Consider the following 21,142-nt stretch of genomic DNA (forward strand, 5'->3'; position numbering starts at 1 on the left):
TACAGTGCAGACGAACTGCAGTGTCTAATAGTTTCCCACTAGCACCTGTCCTGATTGTGAAAATTAAGCCTTACTCCCCCCAAATCTAAACAAATGCACATCAGATAACCCAAAACACTTTTTTCTTCCTCCCATTGCAGCTGCAGGTCAAAAGTTCAGAAAGTTCAGATTCAGATTTTTATTTTCGTTTTTAACTATCTATACATTGGAAGGTTAGAGTAAGAAGCAACCCTAACCTTTAGGGAGGGTAACAAAGCTGGTAATAGGACAATCTTCAATTTATTTTGGTAGAATAGGAAAAAAAACAAAAAACAAAACAAAAAAAAAAAAACCAACAAGCAATTTCTTCCTCACAGTCTCATGCAGGTTGGAAGGGACCTTAGAGATCATCGAGTCCAACCCCCAGGATTCGAGCCTCCTGTGTAGCAGAGCGGCACTTCTACCACTTGCGCCACAGGGGGGATTCGAACACGGGCCTCCGGTGTTGCAACGTGGCATTCCTACCACTGCGCCACCGGAGCTATTACTAGGGAAGCTTTAAGCACTAAATCAAAATGTATTCCCTTACATCAATATATACCTACGTAAACAAAGGCTGTAGCATTAATAAATCATATTGCTTTGTTCAACTTATGACAGATAATTAAAATAACTTTGCCTTCTGATATTTGTTCAGGACACATAGATTATTTAAACATCAGCCCTATGAGTATTTAAACAGGTTAGAATTTGTTTACAGATAATTATAATAAAAGATATTTCACAAGCTACATGTAAACCAAAGCTACATATCTGCGTTCATCTATTTCCTGGTATTTCACCGCATTTTCTACTGATCCACTCAGACAGTGTGTAGCTGATCACATTGCTCCTTTCAAAACTTACAAAGCACATTTTTCACTCATATCTGGAGACTCTCCTGATACTAATAATCCTTTGTCACCCTTCAAAACCTTACCTTCCTATTACCAGCAAAAATTATTCTGACAAATAATCTTCTTTAAAGAGATACTCCAAAAAGTTCCACCTCCTCTCTAGAACACACACACACAGATAAGCAATTACTTGCAGAAGAAATACATGAATAGATGAACTCCTCTGTGGAAACAAGACAAGAGCTCTGCACACTTCAATGTTCTTCTTTTGCTTGCTGCTTAAAGGAGAAGTGCTCTGACCTGTGGAAAGGTTCCTGTATTGCATTAACCTTGTGTCACCCGATACGACAGTCAGTTGTTCAACCTACCTCACTTTAAGCTACTGACATTAGTTTCCCGTTCTTCCTGCAGATTGAAAAGAAAGTGTTTAACCTGTGGTCCTTCCCCGAGAGTCAGATGATTTTTATTGTTAGTAGGAAAGGCAAGAACATATCAACATTTCATACATAAAGTACATTCACTAGCTTGGGAAATTCCTATTCCTCTACATCCTGCATTTATTACAGTCTTCCCTTTGCCTGCAAAGTTTGCTTTACACAGATAGAACTGTAACCAAAATTTAAGATGTTAGAGCTTAGTTTAGGTCTGAAATGAACTTACAAATTAAGTCCAGTAACTTGCACAACTCCAGCTCTTCCTTAAATGCTTGACACCCACTGTACATGCTGCTTTCAGCAGCTACAAGACTTTGTAATTTCACCAATGCTATTTGCAACAAGTCCTACAAGCATCCATACTTGATATGCTATTAAACATTGTTTATTAAAAAAAGGTGAAACACGGGATACTTGTAGGTTAAGATTATGCAAGTGTGCGATATGCTGTCTAATCTAACATCTAATCAAGGATCGTGAGAAACATGGGTTACAGACATAGAAGATGATGAAAAATCACAGTGATGAATGCAGGTGCATCCATCCACTCTTGCACTGTCTATGGGCTTGTCATGACTATTCAAAAACACTCCTCTCCCCTTGACTTCAAAGCAATTCTTAGCTAGCAAGCACAGCTAGAAAAGAATTATTTTGGAAAGCAAGCTAAGTGAGCACTCAAACGTAATGAAGCAAAACAGAAGAAAAAACATATTTGTATGATGTACTGAAAGCAGAACAGAAAGGATGATGAAATGGAGCAGGAGAAAGTCCAACTTTAAGAAACAGGCAAGGGCACGTACTCCAAAAAGCTTTCAGAAATTTTAATTTCTCCAACAGAAGCAATGAAATGAATTGCCAGAGTGACAGAGCAAGCAGGCAAGAGCATTATTTCTACAGAAACTGGAAATTTAGTCTAAGAACTGGAGAGTTTAAGTCAAACTTCGGACAAACCTGGCAGAGCCTTGAGAGATGTCTAAAAGGTAAGGATCAGGACTTGATCATATCTGTTCAAATGCTTCAGTGAGGTCACAATAGGACACAATTTCTACAATCGATTTAAGAATCCATTGCGTAAGCTCAGTGAATGGCTGTTCTCTTCTAGGAGCAGTTTATTGCCAACTACATCTTTTGAAAGAGCTCCTTTAGACAAAGAATATCCAAGATTTATGCTCTGTAACAGAAATCTGCAGTTGTATGCAAATATTCAAGAGAAATTAATGACTGAACATACGTTGCAGCAGAAGCTATATTGTACCACTTGAACCACACATAAGGACTGTAAGCATTTTCAGTCATAGAATCCTTAAAGTTGGAAGGGACCTCTGAGGGCCATCTAGTCCAACTCCCCCGGCAATAAACAGGGACACCACACTAGATCAGGTTGTCTAGGGCCTCATCCAGACTCAATTTGAAAGTCTCCAGGGACAGGGCATCAACCACAGCGCTGGGCAACCTACTCCAGTGCCTCACCACCCTCACTGGAAAAGACTTTTTCCTTATATCTAACTTAAATCTACCCTCCTTGAGCATGAAGTCATCTCCTCGTCTTACCAACACAGACCCTGGTAAAGAGTCTGTTCCCTTCTTTCCTGTAGCTCCCCTTTAGATACTGAAAGGCCACCATCAGGTCACCTTGCAGCCTTCTCCAGGCTGAACAGAACCAGCTCTCTCAGCTGTCCACATAGGAGAGGTGTTCCATTTCATGGATCATTTTAGTGGCCTTTATCTTGTTTGAGAAAATTGGATCTCAAAAATGATGTAGACTGGTGGAAAATTCAAATCCCCACTAGAGTAAATGGGATTTAATTAGCATTATTGAAACGTAAAACTTCTAGCGGAAAGTCATAATAAAAGATACACTTGGTTTTACTTATTGACCTCACGTCACTACAGTTTTTCCTTACTGACTTCAGTGTATCATTCTCAAGTTACTGCTGCCAACATGTTAATAAATTATAACGTAACATTATAAAAGGTATTATATTATCTGAGGCATTTCTAGGTTACTAGCTTTTTTATACAAAATATAAATAAATTGCATTTCCTACTTTTGTTTTCCACTCCAAAACAAATTTTCTGAAATCCAAGGAACAGCTAAGAATTAAGGAAGCCTTCCACACATTTCAAATTCAGTGCATTCAGCTATACGAGTTTTACTACCATGACACACCATAGTTGATTTGGAGATGGAATTGCATTGGTACAAATCAAATCAAACAGGGCAATCCAGGGATCACAGCAATAGTTTTGACAGAAAAAGTATTTACAAAAAACTTGTACTTTGCAGTAGATGCGAGGAACAGATAGAACTAATATGAAGATGAAATACTGAATACATTCAAATTTCATTTAGAATTCTAACATCATTTTCTTCCAATACCTGAAAGGTGCTTACAGTGAGAGTGGGGCAGGTCTCTTCTCACAAGTGACAAGTAACAGGACGAGGGGAAATGGCCTCAACTTGCGCCAGGGCAAGTTTAGGTTGGATATTAGGAAGAACTTCTTTGCAGGAAGGGTAGTTAAGTACTGGAATAGGCTCCCCCAGGGAGGTGGTTGTATCACCATCCCTGGTTGTGTTTAAGAGCCATTTGGATGTGGTGCTCAGGGATATGATTTAGTGGAGTGTTTTTAGAGTTAGGGTACTGGTTAGTCTGCGGTTGGACTTGATGATCTTCAAGGTCTTCTCCAACCTGGGTAATTCTATGATTCTATCACTTACTTTTACTTGCATTACAATTACTTGACACTAGCATTCTGTATGATCACTAAAACACACGCACTTCAATTGGTAGAGGAGATAAAACAGCATGTGATGATTTCAGAAAATCATCATCAATGGGAAAACTGAAGGTTTTTAACCCTTTACAGAAAAACAACCATTCCACAAAGAAAAGTCTACCAACTTTCACCACCTTGCATGTGACTGTTCTGAAGGCTTAAATCCTCTCTGACATTCAAGCTGCTTCTTTCAATTTTGCTTCTGCCACTCCACACAACACCATTTTCTTCAGTAGAACTGTGCCTTGGACAGTAACCTTACAATAAAACACGAAGAAATGAAGAGCAGCTGCTTCCCTGAAAAACTCACAAATGCTTTTATCTGGGAAATACAGAGGACAATAATGAACGTAATCACGTTTTACACTGCAGTGCCAAAGTTATTACCTTACTAACCTTGTAGGCGCATATTATAAAAATCATCCATTTATGTTATAGGGAATTACTTAGCACTGGGAACACAATACCTGAAATGAATTTAAAGTGGCAGGACCATCATTAATCATACTTTCTCAACATTAATGCCATGGAATAAAGCCTTCTGCTTCACTGCTTGAAAGCACAGGTGTTTGAGGAAGAAAACGCTTAACAGATGGTGCTATGCATGCCATACCTAAATAGAGGTTCTTAGAATATATAGCATATACAAACCAAAAGACCATATTTGACAAATGCTTAGTTTTAAAAGACCAATCATCACAAATATTAGTAAAAATGAAAGCATCTTCATCAATATTTCTAACAATTTCAAACATTAATCCCAAGAAGGGAAAGGAATAAACATATCAAAAGTCGAAAAAGCCAGTCAAGTCTTCATGCCAAACCCTCAAAATCTAGTAAACTGACTTGCAGACATCTGAACAAATTAGCAAGGTCACACATAATACTGTGCTCTTAGCAGATTAAGAAGTAACACATACTATTAAAATGGTATTTATCAGGACTAGAATCTCAATTTTTAAGAGTACTGGAGTTTATTTTTTTTTTATTTAATTTCATTTGCATAAAATTTAATCCTACATCACATTCTCATAAAATACATTCACAAAAGCAACTTACTGCAGTGGATTTATAATACAAGGACCAACCAAACTATAACTTCAACTGATAATCGTAAGATGGGGGAATCATGGCTGTGTTTAGATCTGACAGCTCTACTGAAAGACAGCTATTAGGCTCTATTTGTAAAATATGGCCATTGCTAACAAAAATTATTGCAGATCTTTACAAAGTACTCTTTATGTTAACAGCAAAAGAACTCGTGTAAAATGGGACTGTCTACGTTCAGAAATATTTGGTTGTAGATTAACAAGTTATGTTTAACAAGCACTAAAACCTAAAACACTTTATGAAGTATAACACTAACTGTAACATATTAAGATAAAAAAAAAGACATATATAATCCATAAGATGGTTTAAATTGGAAGGGACTTTCAAGACTATTTAGTTCCTATGTTCTGCTATGGGCAGGGGCACCTCCCTCTCAAAGCCCCATCTAATCAGGCCTTGAAGGCCTACAGGGAGGGGCCATCCACAACCTCTCAGGGCAGCCTGTGACAGCATCTCACCACCACTGCAATGAAGATTTTCTTCCTTATTTCTTCCCTGTTCTGGTTTAAAGCCTCGCCTCACTGAGAAGCACAAAGCCCACTGTCAGCACCTTACTAAGCACACACAAGAGACAGGTTTAGTCATGACTAATAGTGTTCTTTTAATAACCAAATACAGCATTTTATATTCTCAACCTAAAACCGTAATCTATAAAAAGGATTTTCTGTTCAACCATGCAGGAAGACGGTCTGTATCTGACACTAAGTAGTACTACAAGAAAAGCAGTTAAAAAAAACCTTAAGTACATCTTCAAAGATAATGTCATTTCTGGGGATGAGACATGGCAAGGAAGCTCTCACCAAATGCTGCAGATCTTCCATCACATGGGAGATACCCGCCATCCCTACAACCATTCCAGCTAACTACATGAGGCTGAAACCGCAGAGGCCAAATGTTGCTCAGTGTAAACTCCAGTCCAAACAAGTTATAAAACTGCCAAAGCAGCATGAAGTCAATTTCTAAGTTGTTTAAGGACACTGCTTATTAAGTCTTAACCAATGATTCCAAAGCCTCTTCTACCTTTTGTGCCACTTCTGTACTTTCTTTTTTAACAACCTTTCATTGTGCAGTACTAAATTTAACAGATATTGGTCTGACATTCTGAGCAGCAACACTAATCAACACCTTCAGTGGAGAATCTCCTGATTTCAAGAAATCAAAGGTTAAAGCAACTATCCTCAAAAAAGGACACTGACCACTATAAATAATTTCAAAACCCAAGTCTACCACATCACTATAGCTTAAATTAACATCAAATGCAACATAGCGTTACTGCAGAAAAGTGTGTGTTTGCTTAAACTCAGTTAAAACTTCAAGAATAAAATATAATGCAATTTGAATTGATAAAAAGTTTGCTTTATGTTACAAAAAAAAATGTAGAGCTAATCTAAAATGTACAACAGAAAATGTTTATGCTTTCTACCACTTAGTCACTATTAGACACAAAATTGTTTACCAGTGAATGGATGAGAGAAAACAGAAATAACGAAATTCAGTTGCATGTTCATCTGTAAAGGAGACTCCAAGAGTATTAACTCCCTCTATGACAGAGTCTCAAAGAACATATGCATGACTGAAACATTAAACTTGTTTTTAAGAAGGATGAAACACATATGACTGCTTCACAGGGCTGACTAGGAGCAACTGAAACATAACTGTGACCAAAATTTGTGCCAGCGACCATGTCACAGAATCACAGAATGGCCTGGTTGAAAAGGACCACAATGATCATCCAGTTTCAACCCCCCTGCTATGTCATCAGCCACTAGACTAGGCTGCCCAGAGCCACATCCAGCCAGGCCTTTAATGCCTCCAGGGATGGGGCATCCACAACCTCCTTGGGCAACATGTTCCACTGCATCACCACCCTCTATGTGACAAACTTAAACCTAAAATCAAACCTAAATCTCTTCTGTCTCAGTTTAAAACCATTCCCTCCATTGTATCACTACCCACCCTTGTAAACAGCTGTTCCCCCTCCTGTTTATGCACTCCCTTCGATATAAAGCCTTTTTGAAAGTATGTATTATGAGGTATTCACCATTCTCTCAAATACAAATATCAACAGCATTCATTCTTTCATTTCATTCACATCTTTTTATTCTCCCTTTAGAAACCTGGCTAGAACCATTCCATAACACACACGTAGGCAGTGGCCTGGGCCAGCAAAGCAGCAGGCAACGTGATGAGGCAAGGCCAATACTCCAAACTCTCAATGTTTTGGTGACCTAAGAACAGTACCTTTAGCACTAGTATGCCTCAGAGTACAACAGCTTCAGAGCACCTTAAAAAGAGAGGGCTGGCATTCATTATTATGTAATTGCTGTACATGAATAAGTCCTTCCAAAAAAGTGTGCATGCAATTTCTTGGGATAGCACTAAAGAACCTCCCAGAAGCACAACACGCATCACAGCACATATAAGCAATAACACCACTCAAAGAACTAATTGTTAGGAAGCAGCTCTTCTTTATCACTGAAGATCTGAACCACTAAAGACAACGATAAACACAGGAAGATTCCTCATACCTACATGACCAAAAGACCATCTTTTGACTACATTCATAATACTCTGTCATTAGAAGCTTGTAAAAGCCTGTCCAAAAGCCAAGACCATTTGCCAGAGGTAAACAGCCTCACAAGAGATTAAAGCACGTACTCTAATTTTATGATGCTACCCAGAGAAGACAAACAAATCTTTAGAAATATCATTTGAGCCTAATTTGCATTATCACAATATTATGGTCTTTAATCATCAAAGCCTAATAAAAGAAAGATTGTGCTGTGATGACCGACTTGTAAACCCTATGAAGATTCCAGTATAATAAATCTAGCAATTCTTACAATGATCACTGCATTATTACCAATTTACATACATCATTAACCACAGGCATCCTATGATACTTCAAGCATTCACACAACGAAGACCTATTTTTGCTTGACAACCTCTAACTTAGTATTGCTTCTCCTTACTTTAGCTTCTTTCTAAGAAGAGGGGTGCACAGAAGACTTCTTTAAAAGAATTTGCAGAACCTTGTTGAAAACACAGATACAAGAACAGCCATGTAGGAAAGTATGTAGGAAAGAGCTTTTAAATCCTCTAGTAGAAAATTACTTACAATGAACGTTGTATGTATCATAAATGTCCATTAAAATTAAGAAACACTCAGCTTACTAATGAGGGGTTTTTTTGCTTGCTTTTAGCTATATGAGCACTTTTCATAGGTAAAATCAAATTAATAAAAAGTAAAAATTTGATGTTGTGTTGATGAATATGATTTAGCTGGGAAGTATTGGTAATGGTTGGACTATTTGATCTTCTAGGTCTTTTCCAACCTTGATAATTCTGTGATTCTCCAAGAGTGTCATTAAATAATGCCAGAAAATTAGTAAGAATGAAGCTTAAACACTTACCGCCAGTGCTTTAGATAAAGTTTTTCTATAGTTATTCAAAACAAGAGCATCAAGGTCCTTAAGTGGCACAAACGCAAAGCCATCTTTAATAAACACTCTTCTTGCTCTAAAAAGATCAACAGCATCTGCCAGTCCAACCTGGGAAAGGGGAAAAATAAGTAAGTCAAACCATGGAACAGCAAAACAGCGCAGTAACAACTATTACAACCCTAAGGTTCAAAACAGACCAGTAAGGCTTTAATTTATTCTGTGTCTTTTAATAAGACTCCAGGCGAAACACAAAGATTTCAAAAGCAAATGCCAATTACTTTTATAAAAAGTTATTTACTTAGAATATCTGATTCTAAGGACACGTAGACAATATGAGACACCATAAAATTTCTATCTATAACAACCTAACCTGCTCACAAAGCTTTTCATCACTAACTGATCTGATACATAAAACTAAGCTTCTGTAAACCTTCAATTTCAGACATCTCAAAACTTTTTGTTCTTGCAAGTTACATATAAAAGGTCTTGGAAACAAAGATGGTTGGAATCCATCCATCAGCAGGCTACACTACATATGTCTTTCTTCTCTTCTTGCTTGCTACCAGAAAGTATTCCACACTAACAGTCAAACTAAAGCTAGTTTAAGATATTAGCGAATATCTCCATCCTCACAGTCTGTCAGCCAAATGGTTTGTCTGGGAGACATTAAAACTGAAGATCCTTTTCATGGCAAGACAAGGGATGACAGAAGACACTAATGGCAGATGAACCTCCCTTCATACCCCCCAGTCCCTCCTTCTACTCTCCTCCTTTTCTTTTTTATAATAGTAGGAACTCTCATTAGTATCAGTATAATAATAATAATAATAAAACCTTAGAATTATTTTGAAAGAGAAAGAATACAAGTTTGCAGCCTTTTATTAATTCCAACTTACCTTATAGAACATTTGCTCTTTTACTTTAGTCATACTGAGGCCAGGAGTTGACATATACAGCTCATTTGCCAATTCATTTTTCAGGTCATCACTAATCTAAAATAAAAGAGCTTGTTTTAAAACCTCCAAAACACTTCAGAAATACTTATTTTCTTTTTTTAATAAGCTAGGTGACAACTCGGTCTAAAGATATACCAGTGTAATGCTGTAATCCTATAATGAGATGGAAAGTACAGCAATAGTAGAAGGGTGGCACAACTGTAGACTGGAGCAGATGAGAACAAGCTCAAATGCAGCAGCTGTGGTTGCAGAAATGAAGGAAAAAAAGCTGCTCGCCTTTGGAAGGCCTCAGGTCAGGAGGGATCTCCAAGGAGATACCCTCACCTCTACCGCCAACCCTTAAACAAGATCTGAGAAGGTCCTGACTCCATCCATTCCGGTCACTCAGCTGCACTGCATGCACCTGAGCTCTCCTGGGTTGGCCCTGCCTTCCCACCAGGTGCTCAATCAATGGTTCAAGCTGTGACTCAGCATTTCCACTACAGCCATCATTTTAGTTTACAAGAGAAAAAGAATTATTATATATTCAACAAACGAGCTCTAATAATTAGGCATAAAGGTGAAAAACAATAGTGGTCAATTGTGTGAAACAACAGTCCTCCTGAAACTGCAATGCAGATTCAAAACAGCTCTTCAAAAGTGCAACTTGCTACAACCTGTGCTCTTACTTCAGTTTACTGTGTTCACAATTACAAAGCTTGGTGATTCAAAGGCAAATGGAAAGATAACTTACTCTAAATTACACAGATTTGTCAGATTTTTAATAAAACCACAATTATCAGCTCATATTTAGATCTAAAGTTTTAAAAGAAAACCACAGAACGCTACAGCGTGTTAACACAGAACAAGCACCTCTGACTATTCCACCTCTTCTACCATCAGCTGAAGACCATAATGTTGAAGCCATCTATTCTCCACTCCATTTCTGGTAGGGTTGCCACTTCACATCACTTGAAATCCAGCGTTACAGCAGAACATGAAGCAGCTCACAATACTCTGAAATTGCCTCATTTTTTTTTTTCATCTAGATCAAGTTTAAGAATGTTTTTATTCGTTAGCTCACTTTTATAGCAGCCATTTTGCAATTTTTACCTCCAAGTACATTACCTTTCCTTACCTTTTTACATTACCAAGAACATCAAAGCAGCAAGACTGCGTATAGTATCCGTATAGAAGTCAATCTTAGGTAAGATCTTCACAGCCTGCTTTAATTCAAATGATGAACTGCACAAAGCTATTTAGTGAGAATCATAGTCCTCTACCCCACTAAAGGGGGCACGAGTAAGTGTACAGTTCACATTTTACTTCGACTTTAATTAGCTTTTTTTGGTTAAAATTGACTGGTGAAACTATCCTATAATGGTCCATTTAGATTTCTGCAGATCATCAGCATCTGTTGCTAATCAAACTGAGATGATTACTAAATTAAAACTTTTAATTAGAATTTTGCATAATTCACATAAACCGTTGTTCATTATGTTTATGAAGGTGAAAAGAGACGTCCTCAGTAGTTATGTTATTCAATCACATTCATTCCTTATTTAATTCCACAGCTTTACAGTACAACACCATATGTTCGACTAAATACACAACTAGAACTACTGCTGCAAATAGCTTATTTTTAATCATGTAGAAAACTAAGTCATGCTTATAGTTCAAGGGTCCATTAAGGAAAGGTAAATAGAGATGTCAGCCCATCCATCCTCTCAGCACATAAAATAATTGCACATTCTGTCCTCCTTCCATTCAACTATTTCACCTCTTAAGATTTATGAGACACACCTATATTTTCCTATGAATCAAGTGTTATTAAAAATCACTGTAAGAAAATACTACTATCAGCTTTAAGCCTATTAAAAACTTTCATTTAAAATGTTTAAAGCTTACTCCGTCTCTACATTCCTTATAATGCTAACTCACTAAAAAAAACAAAACCTCATGTTGCTTTACGATCAGCCCAAACATTTCAAGATCAGCTATGAGCAAAGATTAAAGCCAATCAAATAAAACTCCTTTGGAAATACTATTGCTTCAGCATTCCTTTGCAAACAGACCAGCCAGTTAGCCTACATTTAGCCCCAGGCCTGTGGTATAAAAGCCTGAACCCCCTACTGGGTGAGCAGGACCCACGCTACCAATTGTTTTGAGGGAAGAGGACTCCTGGGGACTTTCCCTAATATCTAAGGCCTTTTTTCCTTTGTCAGGGATAAAAAAATATAGAGAGATTTTAAAAAATAAATTAATTAATTAAAAAGGGAACAGCCTATTTTCTCTGGAGCTAAGAGGTTGCTTGGTTTCACTTGAATGAAATCAAATCCATCTTCCAAACATGTGTGATTAAAAAGAAATGTATTATTTCCTTTGAAAATAAGTACTTTATAATGAAAGTAACCTGTTTCACTTTAAGTGCTGATAGCATACAATTTGTTGTGTTACTTAATTCCAGCACTTAAAATCAACTAACATTCACTTAAGCCTTTCCACACTGAAATTATTTCTATTATGACTTTAAACATACAACCAAGCGGTAGAACACATTTTAGCTTACACTGACAATAAGGATCCCACTAACACATCTTTTCTGACCTTTACTAGCATCTACAAGACAAGTATTGTTGGTTTTCAAGCAAATGTAAAATTCAAGGAGGAAGAAACCAAGATAAAATTCAGAACCGCTTTGTTCATAAGTGTGAACTGCAAGCCTCCTTGAACGCAGCTACAGTTTTACCTTGATGCAAGTTTCCATACAGTACATTTAGCTCTAGACAGTTTCTGCTTTTAAAGTTTCCCTCACCCTGTTTAGAAAATGAAAGAAATATTGTAACTTTGTATGGCAGAGGTTTCAATTAAGCCAAAACAGAAAGACATTACGGTTCATACGCTTGGCACAGAAGTGAGTAATTACAGCCATGACCTTCCAGTGAACAGACACAATGTTGGGTATTTACTTTCACCTCTGTCTATTCTTTAGGACACAAACTGGTCCCATTCTCATTAATCCAAATCTGACTTCAGAATTTTCCATGCCCTCTAAACAGGCAGGTGTAAAGTATTTTTTCTAGAAGCTACACCACAAATGTTATTACAACTGCCCCACCACTGAGATAAATGCTTACTGAAACAAAAAAAAAAAAAGCATAATAGTTATGTCAGAAAGTCTCTCAGAGGAGCGCTCTGATCATAAAATTGGAAATTAAACCTTAATTTCTAGCACTTTAAGCTGCTAAAATAAAAAGGTATTTTAACTGCAGCTTTACTGAAAAAAATTAACTCCACTAATGCATTCTGCTTGTTCCTTTAATTTTGCAGTTCAGACTTTTTTTGTCCCAAACGCTAATAGATGCACTACAGAGCATTAGCTCCCCCAGGCTGAATATTCCCATCTGCTGCTCCTTCCCCATTACTATGATACTAAGCAGTATATTAAGACAATGTATTTTATAGCCGCAATTAAAAAATGAAGATAGTTAATTTTCCAGCAACTGGCAGTTACCCAAAAAGATGACATCTAACCTGGAAGCCATAATATTTTCTTTTACATTTCAAGAGGCTTTTCAGTGGTAAAGACATTCTAAGATAATATTAAATAGGCTCTTTTATGCTCTGTGAAGAGGTAACAGTAACAGAGAAAAACATATTCAAGAAAAAATATGCTGCACTTTGAAGTTTATCTCTCTGTAATGTGCAGAATAATAAAGAACAGAAGCATTACAGGGAACCCAAATTCAATTATACATCATCTTATGCAGCAGATTAAGACATGATAACATTTATTTCTTGTGGATGCAATGAGGAACTGTGCCTGCTTTGGGAAGCCAACAATCCAAAGGCAAGATGGAAGAAGTGTCACAGGAGAACAATCAGTACAATCAGCAAAATGTAAAGCTTTATCCCAAATTTGTACTTCAGTGACATTCTATTCCACATTCCAAGATATCAAATTTAATTCCTGGAAAAATATATCAACAAATCAAAGCATCTGATAACAAAAAAAACCCACAAACACAGCCCACATGGATAGGTCAAAAAACAAACTGTTCTTAGCCAGTCTCACTGCCTTTCTGACAGTACCTCAGATCTCTGCAACAGAAAAAGATTTACTCATACTGTATCAGAAGCCTTTAAAGTCACTCTTGTAAGACACTTTCACGAGCAAATAACTAAGCAGTTCAAAGGCAGCAGGACATGTCAAAAAGCAGAGACAAAGCTCACTGCTAAAAGTTACAGCACAATGCAGGACGTGGCCATAAAATCAATTGATGCCAAACAGGTCATACAGCATCACCTTACAGAAATAAAACCAGCTATTCCTAAATTAAAGAAAGAAAACATCAGATGTCCACAGCTTGTAGCAAGAATAAAAAAATTCATCTTGCAGTTTACTCCTTAAGCGTCTTTTACCTCTAAAGCTGTTCATTTACTTTCCCTTTGCTGAAAAGCTTTGAGACCAACATATTTCCTTCCAAGATTATAACACTGAAAATATCGGTGTATTTCCCTTTAAATATCTTTAAAAATACATTAATGGCTTTTGCTGTCAGAAACTGACATAGCTGTCATTACTCATTTCTAATATGATATTAATGCTTAAATCTCCTAAATTAATGTGAATCTCAATTGCACACCTGTGTTTGCATATCATCTTTGATGGGTTTTGAATACTTAAATGTCACCGCTTACTTCCCCTGAGAGCTGCAGAAGGAAATCCTGTACTCCCTGTGTGACTGACTTTGCACAAAGACTATTTAACATGCTTTGAGAGCTGAAAATTACATGCCACAGGTAAAAAGCTTTGGTCTTTATCTAGTGATAACCAGTAACAGCACAATCCCTTAAAACCTTTATTTTTCTTTCACTTTTTTTCTAAAGATACACAAGGCAGAGAATAGACTCAAAACACCCGAAGTGTTATATTTCTTCAATGTCTTCATATTCACTGGAAAGCTTATATTGACAGCATCACCTTTGACAGTACACTTCAAATATAGCTACTTTCTGAGAAAACAGAGGCTAAATTCTAAATGTTTTGCATTCCCAACACGATTTTGAGGGTGAAGCTATTAATGAAAGGTATATAAATTACTTCTAAGGTAGCATCATCTTCAAAATTGAATCAGCTTCGGTTTGAAAGAGCAACATCTCATTTTTTATATCTATCGAAGTTTAAAGTGTCTGAACAGCACAAATCTGAAACCATTTATTTTCTTATGCAATACCAACAGCAATAAAGCTGTTTAGTTTAAAGCTGTTGGTATATTGCATTGGATCATAAACGAAGGTAATAAACAAATTAAGATAGTTACACTGCCAGATACCACAAAGTAGACTTCTCTCTTATTATTAGCAGTCAGTTTTGGAGACCTGTAACTGGTGGTGTTCCCCAGGGGTCGGTGCTGGGTCCGGTCTTGTTCAGTATGTTCATCAATGACTTTGATGAGTGCATAGTGGCCACCCTCAGCAAGTTTGCTGATGATACAAAGCTGGGAGGAGTGGCTGACAAGCCTGAAAGTCTGTGCTGCCGTTCAATGAGACCTGGACAGGCTGAAGAGCTGAGTGCTAAGAAAGCAGATGAGGTTTAACAAAAGCAAGTGTAGAGTCTTGCACCTAGGGAGGAATAATTGCATGCACCGGTACAGGCTGGGGGAAGACCTGCTGGAGAGGAGCTCTGCTGAGAGGGACGTGGGCGTCCTGGTGGACGACAGATTGACCATGAGCCAGCAGTGTGCCCTTGTAGCCAAAAAAGCCAATGGCATTCTGGGGTGTATTAAAAAGAGCGTGTCCAGCAGGTTGAGGGAGGTAATTCTCCCCTTCTACTCTGCCCTGGTAAGGCCTCATCTGGAATATTGTGTCCAGTTCTGGGCTCCCCAGCCAGAAATTGCTTTAAAATTATACACGAATTCTTCAGCTACAGCACCCAATACTAGCTTTTTTAACTAAATGATAGCTTTTGTTACGCATCTATGCCTCCAGCAAGTTCCATAACACATACAAACAAGCAGAATCAGACTGATTTTAGCATTCTTAAACATACAACCATGTATACAAATACACTTGCACAATGGAAGCCTATTATTTTCACCCATATTGAGAATTATGCAGTAAGTTACATTCCTGAAGTACTTCTTAAGTGCATTCTTTCATTTCAATGTCCTTGAGAGTTAAGTAATCTTGGAATCTGGGTTCTGTGGTACCATCTACAACCTTTTGTAAGTACTGTTTGTTGACTTGCTTTTTGTAATTACAGTTTTCATTTAAGCATTGGTTGATAAAGTAGACAGAGTTACTCTTTTTCCATCACCAAATTACACCATTTAACCCTCATTTCTGCAAGACAACAATTCTCCAAGTTCAGAAGCAGTTCCATGTGTGTTGGTTCTTTTTCAAAGTACACGTTTTATGTTTAAAACAGAAGTACTAAAACTACCTCAATGACAGTTTAAAAAAGCATCAGGCACATCTTTCATAACACAGATCCAGAAAGCAATGTACTTACAGCTTCAAACGATAAGTTAACATGATCCAGGAATTTCTGCCTCAGGCTGTCAGTCAGTTCATTGAAGCGGTATCGAAATAGATCCATTTCTTGTTGAAGAAACCAACGTCTGAGTTCCTCACTGCAGAGAAATGATTTTAAAAAATCCTATTTTCTGATCATGCAGTCTCTCACTATAATGTAGATGTCAAACCCTGTGAACACATCTTGAAATGCAAGTCTGACTTTGTCATGGAACCCACAAACTAAGAACCTTGGAAGAGAAGGCAAAGAACCCTTCAGAAAGGAGAGGTTAAATAAGAAAGGATACTGTAAGAACAGTGCTCTATGTTAAGCAAAAAACAGACTGGAATCAGCCTAGAGGAAAAATGTGTACTTCACCGAGATTCAGTGACATACAAGTACAACATCTAACACATGACAAAAGAAAGAAGAGTTTAGCAGCTGCAGGTGAGCAAGGAAAACCACAGAACAAGGACACAAGGACAAAATATTTACTCAAAATATAGGTTACAATTCAAATTACAGTTTAAGACAGAAAGGCTTTGGTAAAGTGTTCTGTATAGTATAGTCCCATATACTGATAGATTGGTTACTACAGATGTATCAATAACCTACACAACCTATGAAAACTGATGAATGAACTTCCGTAGCTCCTCTGTGGTTATCCTGGCCAGAAACAAAACTCTGTGATCAGACAACAATTCTGTGATCTTGTCCTTTACATTGAATTTGTTTTGTTAAGCAATAAAGAAATTAATAAGGATAACAAGAATGTGGGATGCCAGGCAATCTCTGGTTCTTTCTTTCCTCTGGAAGAACAGATCAAAGGCTGTAGTCCTCACTTACCCACTTAAGCTACCAAAACGAAGAAACACTGAACTTATCTCTAACATAATACACTTACCTACCTAGATTGCCCCTATAGCTGACAGACTGGCTTAAGAGACTGCTTACATGAGTAACACTGCTGTACCTACAAAACACACACTTCAAAATTAACATTCATGGAAACCTCATTAAGGCATTAATCCTCTCCTCATATCAGAGAAAGATTGTACTGCATTTCCAAACCCAAATGACTTACACTCCATACTAACATTTGGAGAAACATACGTTCTCACTACAGAAATACATAAGCAATAACATTTATTATTGAAGCCACAAGCTTAAGTGAAAAGCAGCGCTGCTGATCAGATGACTAAGTGAGCTGCTGCAGTTACAGGTAGCTGAAGTACAGAAGTGAGGAACAGCTCCCAGCTCTTTGAATGGAATACTCAGTTTTCTGTTTGGGAATCTGATGGTCTAATTTAGTATGAAAAAGTAACTCTTACATACACATAAAAAGAAAACCCTACTCATCCCACAAGAAGCGTTAGAAAAAGAGAGATGTTTATTTCACTTCATAACAGATACAAGTACTTTAGGAAGACTTCAAAATGCTCCTAAAGATAGCACAGATTGCCTTCCACAATTAAATGTCAGCTCAGTCAACATGTGAAGTCAGAGCATGGGCCAGAATCCTATCTTGCTAGGCAGCCAAAACCAGAAGATTGCAGAAGGTAGAGGAAAGGCCTGCATTTAATAGCTTGTGTTTATGTTGTGTGACAGAACATAAAAAGTAAACTTTCAGTAAGCACAAAAGTGTTTGAAAAGATTTTCACTATTAGAGAAAAGGCAAAGATATTCTCTTCCATGTTAAACAAGTAACATGAAGTTTATGCCCTCACACTTCTGAAGTTCAGAAACGGAAATGCATTGTCATGGCCAGCATACAAAACTAAGTTCTCTTTATAGCTGTGCAAGATAATTCTGTTTCCTGGTCTTGCTGGATTTAAGTGACATTAGAGGTATGAATGAAGGGTAAGGATGAACCTGTTCACTCAAGACTGCACAAATCCTACCTTAGGAATGTTACACAAGAATAAGTTTTAAAGCCTTGGATTTCAGAAGGCAGAAGGACAGTGAAAGGCTATGACTCTATTACCAGCCCAAACAAGGTGCAGCTGATCACTCCATGCCATTTTGCCCATGTACAAACCAGTACAAAGCAAAATCCACATTATCAGAGGTCTGATGCAGAAAAAAGCTGAAGACTTGCACCACTGGGTGGCACTGTTGGACTGCTAGAAACTTAGGAGTAGCAGAACAGGCCTGTCAACACCCCTTCTGCCAAGCAACCAGGAACTGAAATCAAGCAACTTCACAGCTATGTTAAGCAGACTTTTCAAAGATTGCTATCTTAGTTGCTTTCATCACCTAGTGTAGCAATTTGTGCAAATTTTTTCTGACCTAATACAATAAAACCCTGCAGAACTGGGTATTTGACTCACAAATTTATCTTTTGGAGAACATCTGGCTTTAGAGAGTAATAATATTTCATTTCAGAAATAGCCACTTCTTAAGAGAGAGCGCACACTCGCTAGTTTTAACTATAAAACAGGACTGCAATGGCAAGGAGTCGGGATGATGCACAACAAAGCTGTTAATAGACATAAGGCACTGACAACCTGTACAATTTCACCCAGAGCCTATTGCAGAAACAGAACAAAAGCACTTGACAGGGCAAACTACGTACCTTAGATTTCACACGACAAAATAAATAAACAAATAAAAATGTAAAAATCAATTACTTTAGAAGAAAATAATAACCAGTGGAGAAAACCTCAGATTCAGGATTTTTGGTTTCTGAGAAATAAGGCTCTCTTTAGATAGCACCATAAAGCCTATTCACATAACCATCTTACTCAGGTCATTTGGTCAAGTAAGCAACAGCTGAAATATATGGAGCAGTTCATTTAAATTCTCTGTAATCAGGTAAATCAATGACTGACAAAACTGGCTGCCTTTTGATTTCTTTCTTGAAAATAAAGAAAGTGACTTTTATCAATACTCCATATGTACAATCAACAGTTTCTATATTATAAGACTAAAAAAAACTATATAATGTGGATATTAATTCTGATCCTGAATATCTCTTATCATCACAGTTGAAATAAGCTTTCCAGAAAAGTAAACCACTACTTGAACTACCTTTCTGTTTAGTAGCCATACAGATACAGCCCTATGCAATCTATAACAATATGTATACACATATACACTTAAACTTAGTAACAAGACCAAAAAGTACTTACGACTGACAGTAAGCGAGGCGTAGTATGAAATGAGAAATATGGTCCTTTCTTCTTGCATCATAATCATCTTCAGCCAAAGCCTACAGAAAATGTTATTAGAAATTAATTAGAAATCCACAGTTTATCCACCACTGCTGTTTCACATCATATTAATACTTATATCTATAACCTCAAACACAGGACTATCAAAGAGGCAGACTGCCCAAACATGTATTTTTAAAGACAAAGTCTGACAAGCTGCCAGAATTTAAGCTTTAGGAATAGTAATTTGTGCAGAATTTCTGAACAGTGTACAGAAAATAGAGTGCAAAAGAAATAGTTGCTTGTTTCTATTTATACTTACTCTGTAGGGAAACTTAAGTTTCCGGAGCTCAGCCTCCAGCTTACTTTTGTACGCATCACCACTTTTTACATAGCTCACACCAAGGTTTTCAACTACCTTGAGCACTGAGGAGAAAAAAAACCAACATAGTTCATATAGTTAGAACACAGTTAGTTGTAGTCCATATAGTCACAATATGCAGGTAGTGAAGGGATGAAGGGAAATGACTTTAAACTGGAAGAGGGTAGATTTAGACTAGATATTAGGAGGAAATTCTTTACTGTGAAGATGGTGAGACACAGGAACGGGTTGCCCAGACAGGCTGTGGATGCCCCCTCCCTGGAAGCATTCAGTGCTAGGGGCTTTGAGCAACCTGGTCTAGAGGTAAGTGTCCCTTCCTATAGCAGGAGGTTGGAACTAGAGGATCTTAAAGGTCCCTTCAAACCCAAGCCATTCTATAATTCTATGATAACATATTGAAAAGGAAGCTAACTCTATCATGACTTGAAAAAAGGACTAAATAAAGGCCATGCAAACTCCTGTTAGCAGTATCAGAAGTAAAAGGATAAGAATTTAGAAAGACAAAGCATGGCCCAACTCATCCATAGCCCACAGGACCTAACACAGAATCATTCAGGTTGGAAGAGAACACTGAGATCATCTAGTCCAAACACCAACCCATCAACACCACGCCTACTATGTCAGTCCAACCTGACAGCTCGCCCAGCCCTAAAATCCAGGCAGGGAGCAGAGCAGGGAGAAAGATCAGCCCCAGAGCATCCAGCTGCACTGCAGGGACAGAGACCTGCATTCTGTGGCTCTTTGGGGGCACTGCTCCCAGCCATGACCTCAGTGCCTGCACAGAGACATCCAAGAGAGGCATCCAGAGACCCTGAAAAACAAGGCTATAACCCAATACCACATAATAGCGATTTGTATGCACTTCAGTTGAACTGTGAAATCGCTCAGAGCTCACACTACTCACGCCTCAGGCGGTCGACAGCGAAGCTCTCGAACTCGTTCAGAGAGATGGTCTCAGTGGGGGGCTCCTGGTAGAACTGCAGGCTGTGGGGGTACGGCTCCCGCTTGTCCCCCGCCAGCCTCAGGTGCCGCTGCCGCGCTCTGCTGCTGAACTCCATCTGCCGAGCGGACCGAAGAAAACGAAAAGGGCTGAGGGACGGGGCTGAAGGGTCACACAAGATCCCACCAGCCCCAAGCCAACACCAGGACCCGCTCCGGCTTCCCGCGCAGCAGTCGCCCCGCCTGCTTCCTGCTCGCTAATTTCCGCCCCGCTTTTACCCACAAACAACATGTCGGCTGTGGGCTCTCTAGCTCCCAAGGAACTCTATGGTAGTTCTCCCAGCACCTGCAGCGGGGAGCCTCTATTACCTGACTCAAATCTCACCATGTAATACCTTGTGAGGGGGCTGCCAGCTCCTTCACACAGAAATCCTTCTCTTGGGAAGTGGAAACAAAGTAGGGGATAGGTATCTCCGTGGGGGAAAACTCCACAACTCAGTAGGTGTCATAACCCAAACTTTCCTACTGACTTACCAAATCAAAACCTATACACAGCAATAGTTCTCACAATACCATT

At 38.2% G+C, this 21,142-nt stretch overlaps 1 protein-coding gene across 3 annotated transcripts in view; it reads right to left on the reverse strand.

Moving 5' to 3' along the window:
- Positions 1-20,801, reverse strand: part of PRIM2 (DNA primase subunit 2) — a 77,928-nt gene extending 57,127 nt beyond the window's left edge. Inside the window, exons 1-6 of one of the 3 annotated variants that reach the window (XM_015859225.2) lie at positions 20,531-20,801; positions 19,567-19,670; positions 19,224-19,303; positions 16,090-16,210; positions 9,537-9,632; positions 8,611-8,748 (exon numbers count right to left, since the gene is read on the reverse strand). In XM_015859225.2, the coding sequence (XP_015714711.2) occupies positions 8,611-8,748; positions 9,537-9,632; positions 16,090-16,210; positions 19,224-19,303; positions 19,567-19,670; positions 20,531-20,684 (693 nt within the window). In that variant the 5' untranslated portion in view covers positions 20,685-20,801. Of the gene's footprint in view, positions 1-8,610; positions 8,749-9,536; positions 9,633-16,089; positions 16,211-19,223; positions 19,304-19,566; positions 19,671-19,826; positions 19,967-20,163; positions 20,243-20,530 lie in introns of those variants that run through there. The other 2 variants (XM_085542063.1, XM_085542064.1) reach the window with 2 other exon arrangements.
- Between the last annotated feature and the right edge of the window lie 341 nt (positions 20,802-21,142).

This window comes from Coturnix japonica, chromosome 3 (genome assembly GCF_054131305.1).
Source record: "Coturnix japonica strain WE chromosome 3, WE-NBRP24, whole genome shotgun sequence".
Classification (NCBI taxonomy): domain Eukaryota; kingdom Metazoa; phylum Chordata; class Aves; order Galliformes; family Phasianidae; genus Coturnix; species Coturnix japonica.